Genomic DNA, 21,904 nt, shown 5'->3' on the forward strand with positions numbered 1-21,904 from the left:
TTTTCCTGAAATTAATTAGAAACTGTTACTAGAGGCACACAAATGGGAAATCAGCTGACCAAAGTTCTGAGATGAGCTGCAATTTCTGCTTGCTGAAGTAAGATAATTTCAGTGTTTCTCTTTGAATCTTACCTTGTGCTTGTGTTCCATGGATTTCTTGAGTAGGCACTTAGAGTAGACTTGTATCATCAGAGATTCCTTCCCAAAAAGTTGCCAGTGGACCTTGGTTTCTTGTTACCATTCAATTATTTGCCTTTTTGAACAGTCTTTCCCATTTTTATTCTTCATTGTTGGAAAAGTGTTTTATCTCTTAACCCACTTCACAAAAACCTAGAATGCAGTGCAAATACAAAAATTATGTACTCCAGTCATCAAGGCAATAATTCCCGTGGGGTTACTTTATGAAAATGTTAATTTTTTTCTGCATTTTGAACTAACTGATGGGAATATTCAGGGTTCTGACCTGTTCCACCCTCTGTGTCACAGCTGAAGCGGGCGAGCAGTGAGGACATGCTCACCAAACCTGGGCCAGCAGCAGCTGCGGGAGTCTCCAGGCTGAAGAAGACCATCACAACAGGAGCCATTTCGGAGCTCGCCGAGAGCCGGCTGAGGCCCAGCACAGGTAGGCACAAAGGTGCTGTGAGCCGTGCTCTGAGTGTCACTTGGGTGGCCAAGGTCCCAGCAGCGCTGTCCCCTTGTGGCACAGCCGTGTGGCAGTCACAGGACGCTGTGCCTTGCATCCTACACCCCACGAGCCGGCGACACGAAGCGAAAAGGATGCGCTGGATGGTTTTAGGAGCCTGGGCAGCCCCAGCAGCCAAGCGGTGGCGCCGGTGGCCCACGCCCGTCCCGACCGGCTCCGGGCCGGCCAGGGTGGGATGGGCCCAGCCGGGGACCCAGCCCCCCTCTCCAGAGCCGGACAGCAGCGGGGAGCTCTCTGCCTGAGGTTTTTTTATCAATAGCATTCTCTCTTCTCTCTCTACTGAGTGAGCAGAGCTGTTTCCCCGCTGCTCCTGGGGCACGCAGAGGTGTGAGAACAAAGAGCCAGCCCTGGGCATCCTCCTGTGAGCTTGTGCTGCTCCTGAGCTAGCCCGGGGCACGCTCTCCCCAGCAGCCTCAGCCCATCAGCTTGTTCCCATAGGTTTCAAACCTAAGCTTGTTTGGAAAGGCAGCGACACCATCTGCATACCAAGGGCTTCGGTGCAAGCGCTCTGCTTTCCCCCAGGAACTCAGCAAATTCTTGCTTTTGTCTGCTCCCTGGTGGCATTTCCAAGGGAATGTGAGCTCTTATTAAATTTGACCATGACCTCCCTATTTGTCACAGCCTTTGCAGGTTTTGACTGTGTGACAGAACAGTGTTACTAACCAGAGAGTGATTTCTGTTTTTAAAGAAATGAAATATAAAAACCTTTATATACTCTTGGAAGAAAATGATGTGTCTTGTAACAGCACAAATGTTTCATAGTAACACAAAGACAGATCCAATTCTGCTGTTAATCAGCATGTAAATCCTCAAATTTAATAGTGGCTAGCTGTATCCAAAGGAATTTGGGATTCACAAGCCAATAAAGAGGCATGATGCTTGGGAGCAGCCAGGCAGGGAGAAGAAAACCTGTACAGATGATGCAGCACAGGATCCTGGGAATGCAGCCAGGGAAACAGCACTGCAGGGAGTCCAGGATGGAATACGTATGTCAGATACCAAAACACAAGCACTGGAATAGAGAGCCCTCTTCTGCATGCAGCTATAATGACTGAGGTTGGAGGAGGAAAATTTATGATGATGACTACTTTAAATACAAAGGCTGAAATGGTTTATGGAGGTCAAGTTACATCTGGGTATTGCTTTGCCACTTTAAATTATATCATTGGATATAACCTCATATATTGCTTTGCATCAGCATTTGTAGAAGCATAAATGGGAATATTAATGCTAAGTGAAAAGAGAACAAGTGTATAGATCAACACTAAGAATGTATGTGCTACCCCTCTACAATAGTTTTTAATCTAAAGAACTGTCTCAGCTCTTACAGGGACTGTTTTAAGTGTGTATACAGTATCTTACATGTCTGTTTTTACAATGGTTCTATGATCCAAAAGGATGCTTGGAAAGCCAGCTGTATTCTGGGAATGTGTCATTGACAGGGTCACTGGAAGGTGCTTGATCTTATTGAGCAGAGCTGAATGCTTGCCACACTGAAAAAAATACCAATAGTCCCACTAAAATGGTGTATTGTTGCTAAGAGAACGAACAGTGAGCATGACAGAGGGCACAGCATGTTCTAGGGAACATAAGTAGGAAAGGAGAGAATGTTTTCAGCTGCTGTATTTTATTGCAATGGCATCCCAAATAGTCTGATTGTGATCAAGATGCAATGCTGACTGTGGAGCTAATCCAAATGACAACGTTCCAGTAGCTGAGAGATCCAGATGTTTGTGTACTAGCCAAATGTGTAAATCTAGAAATTTATTCCCAAATCACTTTCTTTTGTTTCTTTGATGGCCTTCATCTGTTCAGTGTTTTCCTTTCATGTCTTGACTGCAGGCATTATGACTCCACCTTGTTTGGGCTTTTTTTTGTCTGTTACTCAAGTGAGTGGTTTGGGTATTTGACTGAAGTTTTATTCTATTAGTTCCAGCCACTCTGGTGGCACACATTTGGTATAATAGTCCGTGTGAAAGAATTTCAATGAAAAAGGTATGAAAATACAAAAGCTTAGGTTTCTTTCTTCTTTGGGTGTGACTGTCCACCATTTGTGTGTTGACCTTGAGCAGTAAGACAGGTTCCAAATACTGCAGATAATAAATAGTTGACCTCAAAGACTGGTTGTTTAAATAGGGTTGTGTCTATGCTGCCCTTGGTGGAGTTTCAGTTATTTATTCCAGCCTTTTATTGATGGCACTACCCCTGCCTGCTCTGTTTGGCGCTAACACAGTAAATCATAAACAACTTAAAGAGGGATGAGGCCAAGCCTATGTATCCATCCTTGGCAAATGGAGTTGAGCAAATGGAGCTGGAGACTGATGCTGGCTGGAAATTCTGTGCTGTGATGTTTGGTTTTGTAACTCCTTGGCAGGTTTGAAATCCCAGGCAGTGGGAAATGACGCACAGGGAGAAATAAATGTCTCATATTCAGCTCCATTATCCACAGCGTGATGTCTTCCCATGTGCTGTCCTGAAGTGGCTGTTTGGGTTTGTTAAAACCAAGCCTACAGAACTCTGGCATTGTTTTTAATGTCTTAGTAGATGAAAAAGAGCTGGGAAATTGTAAAACATGAGGAAGAGTTCACTAATTTTGGAATACATTGATTTTAATGCATGTACTTATAAAGCCATCACGTTTGTGAAGCCATATAGCAAAGAAGTGATTGTAAAATATATAGAGAAGTTTGTGTATTCATGAGAAATTAGGACTCCCTTCCCCTAAGGTTCAGGATTGTAGGAAATAAATGACTTCAGATTCTGCTCCTTTGAGGTCTGCAAGCCAAATAACCTTAAAAAATGCAATTTCACAGAAAATTTCAAAGCTTCTTATGTGATCCTATACCTCTCAGAAAGAGCATTGCATGGCAGGACTGGTATGCAAATGGAAAATCTGAGGTTCAGGCAGATGAAATTACTTTCTCAATGGAGCCTGGAAGTCATTCCAAATCCTTGCTCTGAGTTCTGTCGTTCAGTCCATACAAACTCTCAGTTCAAGCACTTTCTGAGAACATCCCTGGAGGCTGTCTGGTTTAATCATGTTCCTGTGCTGCTTTGATGTGATTTCAGTGACAGCTGCTATTATCTGTCAGGTTGGACAGGAACCAAAAAGAGTCTGGACATCAGAAATGAATGAGGCAGGATATGGGCATGGCACAGTCAAGTCACACATCATCCAAAAGCATTGAGACTATTTCAGCCATTCCCATTTCTCACAAATATATTGATTTTTATATCAAGTGCTGCCAGCTCCAATATGAGGTATCAGTTATCCCTGACATGTAATTAAGAGGTAACTGTATTTTTTCGCAGGCTGCTTCATCAGCTTATTTTTTATAGCTAAATAAAGGCTAAATCTCTCTAGACATCATTTGCCTCAGAAACAATAGAAAAATGTCAAGAACAATGTTATTATCACCTACCTTATATTATCACCTATAGCATTTATAGAAATTCTGGTTATTTCCCTGACAAGCCCAAGCTCCCTCTAAAGCCCAAAGCAGGAGACAGGTGCTCCATTTTTGGAGGCTGGGAGAAGGCAAGATGCCAGCAGGACTGTGAGGGGTGGCCTGCTGTGTCACCCCCCGCTCCATCAGAAATTACCATTTATTTTTATGCATAAAATGGAAAATCAATACTTGGCCTGAGTTTTCAGCCAAAATAACAAAAACATGTTGCTTTCTGTGTGTTCCTGCTGAGTTGATCCACATTCAAGGCTGGAGATGGTGCCAATCCAGGAGCATAGAGAAGGGAAGCTCAAAGATATTAACAGTTTCAATTATCTCCTCAGCATCTCGTGTTGAGGCTCTGAACTCTGCAGGTTACCTGGACAAAAGCTTCTAATCCCAGAATGGAACATTGCCAGCATTGGAAATGAAGCTGCTCTGCAACACAGGCTGCTTTAATAAACCCAGCAAATTAAACAGGGAAACAAAAATACCAAGAGATTTGGCATCATCAGGAAAAACTATAGAAGGGCCTGAGGCTTATAATCTATTGTGGCACAGTTTGGGTTGAACAGTCTTCAGCTCCAGTGAGGAGGGGCTCTGTTTTGATGAGTTTTTCTGTGATTTGTCATTCACATTCCTGCCCAATAATCAGAGTTAATGTCCCAGTGACTAAATATGATACCTGTGTATCTTCAATGCCTTCCTAGTGCTGGTAGAGCACATACCATTACTCCATTTGTCCATCATTGTTTTTTCATGTAGTTTATGTGAAAAGAAGTCTTGATTTCTCTCTGAAGCAGCTGCTTGCAGCTTTTCTGTGTAGATAGTGCTGGTATTCAGAAAAGAAAGGCTTTAACTAAATGAGGCCAACTGGTCCCTGCCAGCACTGGTGTTAGTGCTGGGAAAGTTTGAATATCACTGGTGAGACTTGTTCACCTGTGGCTGATTCCAGGAGGGAGACTGGTGTGTGCTTTTATTGCACATAGCACTCATTAGATATGCTTCTTAACCCAGCAAAATTGAAAATGTGTCATGCTACAGATTTCAGAGCTTCCTGGACATTCACAGAATTGTCATTTTCTGCTTGTTATTTGATAGTAATATATGGACTCTATCACATTTACTGTGTTCTCTCAGCTAAATTCTCTGCTTGCTGTTTGCCACTTTCTGATGTGGGGTAAAAATTTAGGTTAATGTGAAACTAATGCAGACCAGAAGCTGTCCCTCCATGGTCAGAAAATTCAAGAAAGCATCTTTTAAATAAAAGCTTTCCTTAAAAAAGAAAAAATCCTTGGGAAAAAAAAAAAATCTGACAATTTAGCAGTTCATAAGATGCTAATGCACCCCAATTAGGACAGGAAAAAGGAAAGTGATTTCTATTGAAGGACAGCTCTCTGACCTTGGGGCCCTTTTACTCTGCCATACATCAGCTTTTGACAGCGCCTGCTTTTTATGATCTGTCACATCAAAGCACTGCTATAGGTTTGGGAGAGGTTGCTGCACTTTGCATTCAGGCTCGTTACTGTCTCATTTTTCTTGTGAACGATAGTGCCAAGTGTGAGGGACACTAATGAGATCGGTATGTTCTGTTCCACCAGGCTCCACTGCAACCACATGGCTGAGCTCATCTGGGCTTTCCCAAGAGCTGTAAATACGCTTCAAAACCTTATCTGCAAAGCCACTTGCACTTTGCTCCCCCTTGCAGGTACAAGACACAGTTCTTGCATAATTATTCTTTCTTACAAAGAGATTCTAGCTCCAAAAGTGGTATAAAAAGGAAAGGAAGACTCAAAATATTGCTTTGTCAGGCTCTCATTCAAATTGGCAAGAAGTGCTGCAGGAATTTAACATGCAAAGCAATGGAAATGTGTCTGCATTTACATCCAGAGCTCTACATGCAGCTGGATATGCATATTGACATCTACACACACCTATAAATATATGCAAGGATGTTTAACATATTGCTAGAAATATGAACCTGAACCTCCCTGGAATTCCTTAGCAAAATGTTTCCTCTGTGTGTGATTTCCCCAGGTGTCAAATAGTCAGACTGTTTCAGCACCAGTTTAGAAGATTTCACCCACTATCCTCTGAAGGGAAAGCTCAACATTTGAGGTAGATCAAATTTGGCATTCCAGATTTAGGTTATGGCTGCTACTTGTCAAGTTTCTCTTACTTCTTTCTCTTACTTCTTCTTACAAGGATTTTTTTTTTCCTTCCCACAGCCTGCAAATACAGTTGTTCATTGCTGATGCCTTTGCTGAAAATATTCTTGTATTCTGTTTATTGCTGTGTTGTTTTTCATGTCCTCTGAAGCTTTGCTCTTTCCCTCTGTAAGCCATGGACAGTTGTGCATCCTGGAATGGCTGGGAATGGGGGCTGCTTCACTTGACTGTTCTCCAGGCATCTTTTTCCTCTTTGATAACTGGCTGTGTAGTGAGACCAATGCCTTTACAGGCTGTGTGGTAGGATTTCTGACACCTGATCCTGTTATGGATAACAGGCTTTTTGAGAGGCATTCACAGGCTGGCTGCAGTCATCTTGCATTATTAAACAAGTAGGAATTAACTTCTGCTGACAACACTGTCTGCAGAATGTGCCCTTTTTCAAATTTTCTTGCTGTCCTAATCTACTGCAGAATTTACATTTCCTGTGCTGAATCTGTTAGCACATTCAGAGATTCTGCATTCAGCTTCTTGTTAAAACCACCTGTGAAAGAGACCCTTTTCTCTGTGTGTTCTCCTGAGAATGACTTTGTTGGCACACGTGAGCCCCTCTGGGACCTGAGCCAGCTCAGAGGATTCAGTGTGTGGTAGGGATACTGAAATGCTGAGTCTTGAAGGCTGCAGCGACTTAACTCATTAAATTGTTGACAGTTAATTGGCTCAAGGCAATTACAGCTGTAAGGGACCTGTGGTGATCCCAAAAGCCTTCCTAGGGACACCTGAACAGAGGGGAGCATGCCTGGATGCTCCAGGAATAGCACAAATCTAGGATCTCCCAGCTTGTTTTCATGTCTTTTCAGGCTTCTTTACTGAAGTTGTTCAGCAAAGTCAACACAACCCTGTTCTGACTACCTGCCCTAGGTTAATTATCAGCTTTCCTTCAGCCAGTTTGAAGAGAAATGATCCTTAACACAAATTCTCTGGGCCTAAATCTATTGCAGCCAGAATGCCTTGGCAGAGGGCCATGGTGTTTGTACTTAAAGAACAGGAGGGAGAAGGAAAGGAACGCAAAGCTGGCCTGGTCTGACAAGTATGCAGATCAGGGAGGGCTTGGCATTCCTTGTAGTATTTTTTTTTCCACTTTTTTTTTTTTTTTTTTTTCATCAGCTTTTGGCTTACATTAGATTTTAACACTGTAGAGCAAGAGGGGAGGGATTGACAGCTCCATCTCAGATAGGTTCCTGGAAGGCTCTGGTTCTGTGCCATGAACTGTGACCTCACCAAATATCTTCACTACAAAAAGCTTGTTTCTTAGCATGGTTTAAAAAACCTTTTGTTCATCTGGGATTCAGCTCTAGATGTTATATTCCTAATTCTTTGAGGTCCACTACTGGGAATAATAGATTCTGAAGATTTCTTTTCCTTGCTACTTATGTACTTGGTGCTCGTAAAATCTTTAGCATTAATGGAGAGTGTCATAGTGTGAACTCTGATGTTCATGATGTCCACACTTAGGGCCCATTCAGTTCAGTCCAGCATCACTATCTGTAAATTCTTTAGACCTCAGTTTTCTGGAGAGACTGTGGTCAAGTACCTGGCCACTGCAAATCTGAGATTTGGTGGCACCTTCACACTTGTTCTTGTGAGCATGGATTGCAACTTGAACAGAAATTACACTCATTTATTTGCTGTGTTATGAGTAGGATGCAAAGAAAGTTATGCCTGGCAAGCAAGTCCTGTCATTTGACTAAGGAGTTGAAAGAATTATGTACATCACACCTTCAATAATTAATTCCCATTCTCACTATATAGGAAAGGAATGTTTGTGAAGTTTTATTGGCAGTTCAAAAAAGAGCAAGGGGATGAGTCAAGCTTCATGCTTAGGAAGAGACCAGCTAATCTGCTTTGTAGAGCTGAAATGGATTCATTCTTTTTTTATACCTTTATTACTGAAGAGGAAGGGAAAGTAATGTAAAATGTTCAGATAACAAATAGTTGCCTAAGGATTAAGCCATGCATCTGCTGTGATTTGTTCCCTGGTCCCCATGTCATGCTTGCTGTTACTCCTTTTTCCTCAGCTTGAGCTGCAAGCTCCCTAAGCAGTAATCTCTTATCTATACCTTCTGCTCAGGCTGTAGCTGTATTTAAAAATTCATGCTTTACCTTTCATTTTGGACCTGGGCTAGAAGTTTTTGGCCTGACATCATTCTCCCTATCATGGTGTTAAAATGTTCTGACTTACATTTCGTGCCACTGTCAAAAATAACAGATTGGTTCTTCCACAGTTCCTGATTCTTCTACAGTGCTCAGATTTCAGGTGTGTTTGCTCTGAGTCAGTGATTACATTTTATAATTGCTCCAGGCTTGCACCAACGCTGCACTGGGACCTTGTTACACTATTCCCTTTTGTGATTACAGAAATAGAAAGCAAGTGATGAAGTAATAAATGCTCAGCTTCAGGATTTATCAGCCCAACAGACTCTAACAGCTAATGCAGCCCCTCAGGTGAGTCCTGTTGAAGAAAAGCAGAAGTCACTCTTTAGTCTATAATAGAAGAAAATCTGTGGGAGATACATTTCAACAACAGCTGGAGGAAGTTTGCATCTGTACCTTGGAAAGGGCAGGCTGAGTACCCACCATAGTAAGATACAAGACTTAAGAGATCATAAGATGACTTTTAGAGAAAGAATGCACTATGACTGAATCCTTTTTATAGAACTTTGATGGCTTATTCATTAAACAAAGCGTTTTGTGTTTGACATGTCATAAGACAGAAGCAGACAGGAGTTTTTTAATGTCATCCAGATAGAGACAGCTGTATGAAAACTTTTCACTTCATCTATAAAGTGTCAGAGGAAGAACAATGGAAAGCTGAAGACTGACAATGAACTCATTCTATTATACTGAAATATTAGCAAAATTGTGCTTCTGTCATATTGAATGGTCTCCAGATACTTTATCTGAAATGATGGATTCACAACTAGATAGATTAATTCTTCGTGTTTTATTTTCAGGTTGTTTTGAGCCTAGGAGACCCACTAGTTTATTATTTCTGAATTTGTTTTTAACCAAGACGCAAGAGGATTCTGTTAATTATCCACATAAGAGAAATTGATCACTGGAGTCATTCAGTATCCTTGTTTCCCATGTACATCAGGGCTCCATGAGTGTGGAGCATCTTGATTTTTTGGAAGGATGTGCCGTTGGCCAGGCTCTGGGTGGGCCTGTCCTATGCAGCTGTTCTTGCAGTGCCAGTCACAGGCAAAAATATTGATGATAGAGATATGGTGTGAAATCTGCTCCAGTTTGTGGCTGAAGGTCTAGATGTGCTTCTGGCTGTCAGGTTTGATTGTTGTTCCATTAACATAAGGGAAAATTTGGAAATCTCTGTAATAGACTTTCAGGAGCAAAACACCACATCCTTACCTCAATAAAGAGAAATAGGTTTCAATGGTACTCATTGAATCCTGTAGATTCTTTAATATAATAGGGATGTGAGCCTGCTGTGCTGTTCTCAGCACCAGCAGAGGCTGAGGGCAGCTGGGGGTGCTCTGCTGACCCAGGAATAGCCCCAGAGGATATCAGAACAGATCTGATGGATGGGACTTGTCAGAAAGGGCTCATGCTCACAATCATGGTCAGGTTTTCAGAGGAGTCCGGTCTGCATTTCAGCATCCTTTGGGTATCTGTGTTTTCACGAGATGCTGAGCATCTCTGAAATTGGTCCTCTCATTTTTGTGACAGTTAGGAGCTGCCCTTGTCACTGCTGTGCTCAGCAGCGTAGTTAGATCTGTGGGCAGAGTCTGTTTGCTCCATGGTAAGCATGCTTCGGGTGGTGAAACTGGGGAAAAATTAATGTTGGCTTTGCTTTGGAGATATTTGGCTGCTCAGGTGTCTGCTGAGGGTCCCTCTGCCCTCCTTCTCCCCCAGCCGCGTCTCAGCGTTTTGCTTAGAAATACCCTAAGCAAATAGAAACGCTGCCGGGAAGGGGCTCTCTGCTATTCCCCCTCCTCCGGCACGGCTGTTCGGGGCAGGGAGGCTCCGCTCGCGGCGCCGCTGGAGCCTCGCTGGCTGCCGGAGCCGCGGCCCGGCCGGAGCTGCAGCTGCCGCGGCGGCCGCTGGGTGTCCCCCGGCGCTGCCCCGCTCGCTGCCGCCCAGCCCGGCCGGGAGCGGGGCCGGGGCGCGGGAGGAGGCGGCGCCGCAGCCGGCTCGGCGGGGCCGCGGCGCGGCTCGGCCGCCAGCAGCTGCGAGCGCGGCCGCCGCTCCCCGCCGGAGCGGGCGCAGCCGGCCGCGGCGGCTCCGCGCTGGCAGCGGGCATGAGCGCGGCGCCGGCGGCCTGAGGGAGCTCGGGAGGAGCCGGGCGGGCAGAGGAGATGGGCAACCAGCCGGGCAGAGCGGAGGAGCACGAGCAAGGTGTGTGTGTGTGTGTGTGTGTGTGTGTGTGTGTGTGTGTGTGCGGGCGGCGGGGCGGCGGCACCGCGGCGATGGCGTTGTGTTCGCGGCGGTGAGCCGACACGGGGCTCTTGTCACAGCCGGTGCTGGTGGCTTCTCACCTGCTGGGGACACTGCTGCTGTTCGTAAATGTGCTTTATTGCCGTTCCGTACCTGAGCTCACAGCACCGTCCTTACGGAGCTTTTCTGAAAGGAATCCTTTGGAGCTGCATGCCTGCAAGGGAGGGACCCTGCTCGCTGACAGATTTTTTTTTTCTTCTTCTTTTTCTTGGCATAGTCTGCATGATGCAGCTAAAAAGTTACAAAGCCGATGTAGTGATGTACATAGAACTTGTCAGGATCTGCAGCCTGGCTGTGTTAGCCTTCACCATTGTTCGTGGCCTGAGGCCTGAAATTTTCCAGGCCTTAGAATTTAAAATTATGCCTTTGTGGAAGGTCTCCCACCATTGTCCTTTCAGAAGTGCAGTGCTCTGCATGTTAATCAGGAGCAGATTTCATAGAAAGCTCAAAGCTGGTATCAGGTAGATCGCATTCCCCGTGTGCCAAATGTCTGCACCATACACCAGCACAGCTGCTAATTTGTTCCTGATGCTGTAGTGCTGCTTCGCTTGCCTTCTGGTTTATTTAGCTTGTTTCTCGAATGCTGAGTGAGAGGGGAAACCCCGTAGGTCCACTATTTTCTGCTGCTTATTTCTCAGTTTCTTCCCGAATTTAGAGCCCTGTAACACACATAAAACCGCAATCGGTTGTATTTCCTAGCACTCTGTTTCTTGCTGTTGCCATGGGAATTTCATTCACAAAATCCCATTAAAGTTGTTATTGCTTCAGCAGGGGTTTCTGTGACTTCGGGTTGGTATGTAGGTATTGTTCTAGGAGCAAATACAAATGTACCTGATCTCTGGAATTGTTAGCCGGGGCTACATTGCTGCTTGGGGATCTCACAATAGATCTTCCAGCGAGTGCTGGAACAGCAGTGAGGTGTAGTGAGAACTCTCTAGCACTATGTTAATCACCGGGCTAATGAAGAACACAAAAGCTGCCAGTATCCAGTCACCAGAAGAAATGCTGCCCTAAGGGAAAGTTAAACTTCAGGCTGGAGAACGTGGCTGCCTACATCCCCAGCCCCTGAAATCTGCTGGCCACTGCCAGCCAGCGAAGTTTTGCTGGAGCTAAAAGTGTCATTTAGGAGGGGTAGTACTGCTAATAAACTAAGGGAGAGCTGGATAATGGCCCGGGGAGATACACTGCTCACTTCTGATCAGTTGGAGCAAACAGACTCTGATTTTGCAGGGCCATTTTGAACAGCTTCTTGCTGTTAACACAGATGATAAATGAGCGTGCAGACCCCTTGTGGGTTTGAAAAATCTTTTGTTCTTTGTTTTCTCCTGATTTATATTTTTATTGAAAAGAGTTATACTTGTGTTGCACCTAAGCAATTTTTAAACTATTCCTAGTTTTTAAGTGCAGGCTGGAGTAGGTCTTGTTTGAAAGTCCTCACTATTCATGAGTAGGACTGAAAACCAGTGTTTTCAGTGTTCAAAACTCCAATGTTTAACCATGAAAAACAGTCAGGAACATTCCTGCTGACAAAAAGAAAAAAAATTCTGACAGCATAGTCCTTATTGTGTGTGAGAGCTCAGCACTCGGAGATTGTGTTTTTGACAGCTAGGATGCAAAAACCTGCTTCTCACATCAGAATGTGATACGTCGTAGTATCTCTGAGTTTTTGTTTCTGCTTGAGTGAACTTAATTCAGCTCTCATTCAGGAACACCAATATCTTGAACAACTGTGGTACTTCTAAGCTTGTGTTTTGGAATAACCGGACTAAACCCCAGGAATGGGTTGCTTTATTGATCCAGCTCATGAGCCAGCTTTAGTTGCAGACAGCCAATTTGACCTGTTTCCCTGAGCATGACATTCAGGGTCATCTTGTCTACCTTCTTAGGAAACTTTATGGATATCTTATGGCTCATCTCTAAGTCTTTCATCCCAAACTTACCATCTTGGGGTGCTGGGGGCAGCTTTGTTCCTCTTCTTGTTGTCAGTGGGCACTGAAGTCTTTAAAAATCTGATCCTGTTATGATATAGGTTATCATTTCAAGTAAAATATTTATTTTCACATATTTACAAGAGTATTATGTACTTTAATGGGTTTTCTTATTAAGTGTAAATTCTGGGTGGGCTGGTCAGTGCTGTCCAGGAACAGGAAGGAAATTATTGCCTCTGGGCTGAGCAGTTGAAAGTTAACACATTCTACAGGAGAATCAAAGAACTGGGACTGACTGAGCAAGGGACTGTGGCGAGGAGAAGACAGAGGAAAGAAATCCACTGCTGGTGTCTGATGGGAATGTTTTGAACTGAAGACAAAACTCTTAAGAGCCCAATATCATCTCAAATTAATCTCCATCTCCCTAAGAGTGTCTAACAAGGATTTGAGAGGATTGCTTGTAGTAACATTAAATTCTATTGGCTTTTCCTAGCGTCTAATTTAAAACTTACTTTAAACAGCTTGTACAATCATTTGTGAGAACTCTGTGGTGCATGACCCAAGTTTGCATCACTACTTTGCCAAAACTCTGCTCCTTGCAAGTCATTGGTTTGCCCAGTGTTCTGAATATTCTTAAAACCAGTGGAGGTTTTAGAGTGAAAACACCTATAAAGTAGTACAGAAAAATATGTGAAAGATGAGTGAATATTGCAGCAGTTTGTCAGCAGAATGAGTTTTCTGTTTTTGAAACTGGCTACCCAAGCTAAAGGAAGGAGTGTATACAAACAGAGGCCAGAGCACCTGTGGAATAGCTGGAACATTTTCTGGGAGTTGTATGGAAGAATCCAGAGTTATCCAGTGCACGGTATTTACTGGGAGAAAGCCTCTCAAACATAGTTTGCCTTGGAAACAGGGAGGCCTCCTGTTATTTCTGAACAGGAGCACTGACCATCTTTGACACTGGTTGACACGGTGATAGGGGGGTTGTTTATCCTCTAAACATCTGCAGGTGATAGATGATGAATATCTTTGGGAAGAGGTGGGAAAAAATGACTCAATACCCACAACAACTTTCGTGAAAGAATGGCTTGAATGGGAAATGTTAACTTCTCTTGTTGGAACAAGGTGACGGGTGGGGTTATCCAAGGGTTAGGCTTTTTTTGGGATTGTGTTTATTTGTAAAACATGCTTACATGGCTTGGATGAGAATATCAAGTGTCAGTGCATGCACTGAGTCAGTATTGATCTGTTTTCTTATGTCTGTTTTGTCCTGGCCCAGGGGTGACTTCATTTGAGTTTGAGGGAGGGATTTTTCAGTGTAAAACATAGGAAACTTTCAAGATAAATGCTTTTGTAGAAATACACGTTCTTGCCATTTCTGTTCTTTGTTTTCAGGGTGTGTAGTCAGATCTTTTCTGGGTGCTCTCTTTAGTCTCCCTCATCTGCCTCTCTCCCTTTCTCCCAAACATGGGAGCAGTTCATTTTAACTCCCTTGGATGTCAGAACACCATTTTTGCCAAGCAAGAGCTCAAGAGACCAGATGAGTTTAATGATGGTGTGGGGAGAAGGGAGGGAGGAGAGAGGGGCCAGCAAAGCTAATGAATCACATAACAGCTTCCATGGAAATACCGACTGCAAGTCATGTCCTCTTGGAGCTCGGGCAGTGAGCCATAGACCTTTTGTTCCCAGTGGAGCCAACAAACCACAATTTGCTCTCCACTGGATAGTTTAATTCCTTAGTCACCTCTTCCTCCCACAAGTCATTCTTGCATGGGGGGTTTACAAATGCTCTCATTTTTCAGAGTAGTAACACACTGCTGATTAAACTGGTATTGAAGAACTTTATCTTCCCCTGGAGAGTAATTTTTACTTGACTTAAGCTTTTCTTCCAAGGCCAGTGAGGGCCAGCTCTGTTGATTGGTCTCGTGAGGTGACTTGACAGGACTGACATGATGAAATCATTTCAGAAGGACTGACAGACTGACAAGTACATCAGTCAGTGGCAATGTCCCCTCTGCTCCCAGGCCAGTGAAACAGGAACAGTCACAGTCTGGACTGACCTCTTAGAGGAATTTAGTCATGAGTGTGAGTAATTTACCTCTGGAATTATCTGAGGCAGTGTTCAGTGATAACCTGAGGTCCCCTGATTCCAAGTTGAAAGGCTAATGAAGGCTAAATTAGTGGAAAAGATCATCAATAAGCTCTCCTACACTACAGGGACTTCCCTGCAGTTTTCTGCTCTGGCTGGGAGATGTGCTGAGTGGGAGTGCTTTCTCCATGGGCAGGATGACAGCTTTTACAAGAACTTTTAGGGCATGGCAGACAGCAGGATGTGGTTTATGCATTTTGTGTGAGATTAATTCCCATCAGCAAAACAAAGCCATTTTTGGAGGAAGGCAGGGAGCTTCTGGGAATCCTGCTGAATGAGCTGGTCAGTAAGAACTTGTCCTGTAGGTCCAGAGCTCTGCATTGTGCTTTTGCCCCAGTGCTGGTGATATTTTAGGACCTACCAGTGGTAGATCTAATGTAATAGTAAATGTAAAGGCTAATTTTCTTGATGATTTTTTCATCAGTTTAGTTAATGTGTTTGACAGCTGCGGAGTGACAAGGAAACAGCCAAGGGATGGTTGTGGTTGTATTGGTTCTGACACAGCATTAAATTACTTGAAAGAGGGAAAAGGGTGAATGGAGAAGGGAATAATGCTGGAGAAAAAGAGAAGCCTGCTTCTTTTTGTTTGGGCTGTGTTTGGCTCCTCAAGATCTTGAAGTTGTAAAGCTGACCAAAGAAATCTGAGCATGTATTGCCTGTTGGTCTTCCCACTGAAAGCTGCCAGAGCCCTGGAGGTACTGTGGAGTTTATTTGGAAGCAGTCCTGTGTTCTGGACCTTTTACCATTATTTCAGCAAAATAATCTGAAAAAATTATTATATTCTCTTTACAATTCCTCCCCAGTTAACTAATTTACTCTTCATAAAATCTGATTTCCACAGGGAATGTAGTTTTCAAAACAACATGAGATTGTAACTGAGGCAAGAGTACTTTTCTGATTTTGTTTGTACTGAATTGCTTGAGGATAACTTAATTTGATTTTTCTGTGATTCTCACAGACTGACAGTAGAAGATGGACAAATATTTGCTATTTTCATTATTTTCTAATACTTTCCCATTCTGTATCTCCAAGCAATTTGAGGATGATGATTGGAGATGATCTAAAACTGAGATCTCTGATGATGGTAATAGACAGCGTTAGATTTTCCGTGCATCAACTTTTTTTCTTCCTGTAATCCAAAGCAGGCATGTGTTCACAGATCTCTTTGGAATGTTCCATCTATTATATTTCATGAAATGTTTTTCCACAAGCATAATAGATATGGATTGCATGTTCTGAGGCAGAGCACTCTGCCCTTGAGTGCTGTGTGATCATGGGTCGGTTCTCTCAGCTATAAATTACATCAGAGCTGCAGCTTCCTGCCCTTTTCATCGAGCTCTGGAGCACACAGCTAACAAGCTCTATATTTTTGTCAGCAGCAAAATTTACATTTGAAGCTCTTACAGGCAAATTTTATATTCATCACTGGAAAAATGCACTCTTGGGAAAGCACAGGGCTAACATGAGTTTGCATGGTTCAGTTCTGAGCATGTGTAGGGGATGTGTTGGCTGAAACAGGGACATATATTTTCCATTTGTTACCAGCTCTGTAGGTTTCGTATCTTGGTTGGAATTTATTCAGTTGCTTAGGAAAAATGTTAGGAGCAAAGCAAATGTGTCCATATCCCATGAGCAGAGTTATGTTCCTCTCACATTCCTTTCCTGATGGATGCTTTGGTGCTAAGTTTTAGAAATCATTGCTACTCAGGCAAATAAGAATTTTACCAGCAACTTCAATGAAATCATATTTATTAATGTATGGAATAAAAATGGCTTTAGGGGCAGGGTGCAGTTAATCCTCTGACACATTTTACTGATGTTGGATGACTTTTCTTTCTTCCCCAACTGAATTAAGAAATCCCATCCTATACTAAGGATAGAAATCTGGTTTAATTAGTCTGAAATATGTAGAATGCAAAGGTGGCTTCTTCCCTGCATCTGGAGGATATTATTTTGTATTTTTCACACCCTAAAGATCTGCATTTTGCCATTGCAGTATCTATACTGAAGATGTAGAAATCCTTGTGATACCAAATAATTATGCTCATATAATCCCTTTTATAGGGGTTATTTCCACAAGGGTGTGGATAATGATAAATTTGTTGGCAGGAACTGAGTTCTCTGCAATACAGGAAAGACTTTCAAAATTATAAGTGATTACTTACTCTCCTAGACAAAAATGCTTATGATTCCTGAAATAAAACAGAGGTAATTCCCTGTGCTTGTGCAGAACAGAACCAACTCAGCATGAGGTTTGTTAGTCATAATTAAAAGCTGGTAAGAGGGGATGAGATTTCATGAACAGGAGTCATTCCAGGATTGGTATTCTCTGCTGGGAAAGCTCCTCCAGAGTGCAATAGCCCTGGTGTTGTCTTTCTGTAATAATGTGAAATAGCTGCTAAATTGCAGCCTGTAGAGAACGCTTAATTTTTCTTATTTAAGGCTAAACTGTCAAAATCCTGGGATTTTTTTCAGAAAAGAAAAAAGCATTTAAAAATCATTTGACCAAAGGGAAGTGGTTCAAAGTCTTGTTCCCCAGAGCATGCAGTGTCAGCTGTAATGCTGGGAGGGGATAAGGTGGTGGTGTCATGTCCATCCCTGTCTGGAAACATTCCTTGAATGGAAAGAGTGATCCAGAAAAGTGGAGCAATTCATTTAAACCTTCAAAGGCTTTTAGACCTTTGTCTAATGGAAGGCTGTGTGCTCAGAACAGCCTGTTTTCAGCTGACTAGAGCAATGCACAGAAATAGTTCAAGTTGGGCCTCCTAAAGTCCATGGCAGTAACTTTGCTTAACCCAAAGCCATGGGTTTTAGGATTACAATCGATTTTGCCATGAGGTGGGAGGCATAGAGCTCTGAATATGTTTTTCCAGAGAAAAAGCTGATAAGGATGGAGGTGTCAGAAGGGAAGAACCCCTCTTTGAGGGGCTGAGGATATTTCCACAATCCTTATCTTCTCAATCTTGAGAAATGCTTTCATAAAACCTTGTTGAGTTTGAAGAATGGACTAATCATGTTAAGAATTACTCTCAGCCTCCTCCACACATAGTTTCTTTGAGGCTGCTTGACTCTGGAAAATCTTTGACTGATCCTTTAATTAAAAGCTTTTTTAAACCAAGGAGTTAAAGCTCTTCCTGCTTTGAAGTGGGCAATGTTTTATAGATTAATATCTCATTATGTTATGAGCTTTCTCCTCTCCCCTTCTGTCTCATTTATTTTCCTGATGTGTCTCATCCTGTGTTGATAGTTCTGATGATTTCAGCCCAGCTCCCAGTATTGGCTGTTCCAGCTCCCTTAGCTCTGTCCTGGGCTGAGCTAAAGCTCTGGATGAGCTATGGAGTCCTTTCCCCACCCCCTCACAGAAGCAGGCTGGAAATGACAATAAAACTGGGTTTATTATGTGGCCATCACAATTCAGTAAACAAAAGGCAGTTGTAACACCAGTGCAATGCAAACTGCTTATTAAGCATTAAGCAAACAATTTAAAAAAATGAGCTGCTAGCTTTTATTAGGGGAGGAAGAGGAACCTCCTTTCATGTTTCCATTTTTGATCCCTTTTCCCCCCGTCTTTCTGGATTAGCAGGGTTTGGGAATTCATTAAGAAAGAAGTTCTTTAGGCTCGGTCAGCGCTGGTCTTTTGGGAGTGTGGTGCAGCATTCCCAAGCTGGAGGTTTGGGATAGTGGATTCCTGACACAGAGCACTCCACAGCAGTGCTTGGAGAGGCATTTTTGGGTTCTTTTCCTCTGTGATGGCTCTGCTCCCTCAGTGGCAAGGACAAGAAATTAAAGCAGGATCCACCTCTACAAAGAAAGAGAAGTGTGATACAGCCCCATTCAGGTCTCTTTATCAGTTCCATGATTCAGTCCATAGCATGGCCTCCTGAACAGTTAAACAGGCTGAGTAAATTACCTGCTAATTGTGAAAATGTTGGATATTAAGCATTTCCGCTCTTATAATCTGTTTGTTTTAATAATCCCTTATAATCTGTTTTATAATCCTTCCTGTTTGTGGAGAGATGTCAGATTTTGATGGTGAGAGGAGTGATCCCCAGCACCTGTCTTGTCTGGAAGGAACAGGGTTCTCACTGTTCCTTCCAACTGGATTCTTGGACCATGAGGTTTTAGGAAACTCCTTCATTAGCTTGAGCCACAGATCACCTTCAGTTGGGACAACCACTGTGCATGGAGGAGCACATCTACTGACAGCCACTGTTGAGTTGGTATGGTTAGATTTAGGGTTGGTTAGTTTTGTTTGCTTTTTAATTTCCTGTACTTCTCGAAACACTCAACACTGGTATTTTATCCATTATAATTGTATTTTCCAGAAATGGAAGCACAGCTGTTTTATCACCACTGTTAACCCAGCAATGGCTGAGTGAAGGACTTCTGGGCTAGATTAGCAGGGAAGCTGCTTTCTGAGCTGAGCATAATTATCTGCTTGTTTGCAAGCTAGGATCAAGGAAAACCCTGGGATTCTTAGTGTACCTAGTGGTGATTTATTTCAGAAATATTCCTAGTACAGCCATAGGAGTCGAAAAATATTTCTCTGCTTTATCTTTAAGCAAATCCCTGCTTTTCCTGAAAATACATTCTGGGGGATGTGTTATTAACTCCAAGGATGTTCCCCAGAGCAGTTGCTAAAAACCTTCTGGAAAGCAGAAGCCTCAGATCTAGCAGGTAGGAAAACTAAGGAAACTCCAAACTTACCAACCAAATCAAACAAAAAATCTTGTTTCAGTGAAACAGCAGTGATTTTGTCCCTCTTCATAGAAAAATTTGTATTTATGGATTTTTTTTTTTTAACAGCTGTCTAAAAAACTACCATAATAGTTTGGCTTAAAATTGATTTGGCTGTAGGTATGAGGTGATTATACCTGATCCTGTCTTGTTTTTTCAGGTGCGTAGGCAGGAAATGTTCCAGAACAAACAAAATCAGGAAGTGTCATGGTACACAGAAATCCCAATAATTTTGGTATGCTAATGTCACAAGTATATAGAGTCAAGCCCCCCTTAAGGAATATAAAAATTATGTATTTTTTTAATAATGACCTGTGATGGTTGTAGAAATTACAAATTTGCATTAAAACCAGAAAGTAGGGGTACTTAGTTTTAAAAAGGGAGAATTCCCTATTTCTGTAACTTTCACCAGAATAATTTCAAGATAATGCTACACATTGAAAGTTTTAGTCATTCTTTTGTGGGGGCTAGACAAAGGGTATAACTTGGACATGACTATAAAGTTTTTGGCAGGCCCAGTGGTATTAACAGTTCCAAAAAAAGTAGTGTTGAGTTTACCATAGGGATTTCCAGCAAGTGTAGGATATAGAGTTTCCCTGAACATTGGTTTTGGATGGCTCAGTGTTTGTTATGCCAGGTTGCTGGGTACTCCAGAAATCCAAAGCAGCTCAGGGGGAGATTCCACCCCACTTGTGACCTGCACCAGTGTTGGTAATTCCGTGGGGTTTGTGTCCCTCATTTTGGGGGTGACCACAGCAGCACCTCATGATTCTCCTGGTGCCAGAGCCTTGTGAAGCCCCTTGGGTGCTCCTTGACTCCTGAGCAGATGAGAAAGAGAAGTTTGTGTTTGTGGGAGCAAAGACTGAGCAGTTCTTGTCTCTCAGCTCAGCCATCAGCTTTCCTGATGGATCTTTGGTCCTGAGGTTTGGGGGCAAAAGTGGCCTCTTACAGTAGAGCCTGCACTGCTTTTGTACTTCTGTACTTTTATACTTTTACTCAAAACAGGGATATCCAAGCTTGAGTTTTCATTTTCAGTTTAAAAACTTTCAGGAAACTCAAGTAAACAGCATCAGAAATGTTAAGAGGGACTCTTTTGTGTGGATGCTGGTGGGTCTCTCAGGGTAAAGAGATTTTAACTATTCTTGCTGCTATTCAGAGAGGAATTGTCTCTGAACAGGCCCATAAAGAGCAGGAAAAGTCAGCTGAAATTCACAATGAGACTTTGTGAGCAGGGTTTTGATCAGATCTTGTCTCATTTACCTTCTGAATGCGACCTTGTTTTCACTGTAATAGAATTGAGCTGTGACAAAATGAACTTGAAATTCAGTTCTTGTGGCTGTGCTGAGCTTGGCACCACCAGATACTGAGTAGAGCTGATCTTTTTCTATTTTCATTTTAACACTTTTCTGGAAGAATTAAATGTGACTTTCTCTGCAAGGGGAAAATGACAGAGCTATTAATCAGGTGAATCCAACAAGCTGAAAATAAAATGTGTGTGATCATTCCTTAATTGTGCAGCAGACATATTTATCTTTTAAAGCCACTATAAAACTTACTGGGGCCTTTTCTGGATTCTTAGTACTTGTTTAGATGCTAAAATTTGAACTAAATGGTGATGCTTCAACTATAAGGTGGTCTCTACTATTTGGTTACATTCCTGCCATGGGAGAGTCTCTTCTGGTGGCCACCCTTGAAAAGAATGTCATACCAATAGTTCATCTGCAGATGTAAGCCACTGACAAGTAGCTTTGTCATGACTTAGTCTTTAAGTTACCAAAAGTACCTTTTCTTGGGTGCTTTTTGCACTCCAGATCTCTAGACTAGTATTTAGAACTAAAAAATACCAGCCAACCTTTAACAAGTGTTCAGCTCAAATGTCAGGGGTCTATTTAGTCTTAAATTAGGAATTACTCAGATCAAGATGCTTATTGCTGCTTTTTTTCTTTGCTAGTGTAGCTTTTTCAGTACAGACAACTGTTGTTCCCTAGTGCTTTGTGATATAATTTTTATTTCTCTTTGGTCTCTTATCCTCCATCTCAATATCAGTACCTGAGTTGCTTTCCTACACTCTCCACCATGATTACATAGATCAAAATCTTTGCATTAAGCCTTTTAGCTCTTTCCTCCTGTTGCATATTGTGCCTGTTCCACAGACAATGCAATCAGGCAGGCCAGACAGTCCAACAGGCCATTAAAGGATTCAGGAAAAAAAGCTAATGGTTTAATTACTCTGTCTGCATTTGCTAAGTGAGTAAAAGGCC

General features: G+C 42.6%; 1 protein-coding gene across 7 annotated transcripts in view; it reads left to right on the forward strand.

Moving 5' to 3' along the window:
* The window catches only part of SPECC1 (sperm antigen with calponin homology and coiled-coil domains 1), an 86,954-nt gene that overhangs the window by 21,700 nt on the left and 43,350 nt on the right, over positions 1 to 21,904 (forward strand). For 6 of the 7 annotated variants that reach the window (XM_021524942.2, XM_021524945.2, XM_077787532.1 and 3 more), the window contains one exon: positions 487 to 622. In XM_021524942.2, coding sequence (XP_021380617.1) covers positions 487 to 622 — 136 coding nt within the window. Of the gene's footprint in view, positions 1 to 486; positions 623 to 10,584; positions 10,731 to 21,904 lie in introns of those variants that run through there. The other variant, XM_021524946.2, reaches the window with a different exon arrangement.

The sequence above is a fragment of the Lonchura striata genome, chromosome 20 (genome assembly GCF_046129695.1).
Source record: "Lonchura striata isolate bLonStr1 chromosome 20, bLonStr1.mat, whole genome shotgun sequence".
Lineage (NCBI taxonomy): Eukaryota > Metazoa > Chordata > Aves > Passeriformes > Estrildidae > Lonchura > Lonchura striata.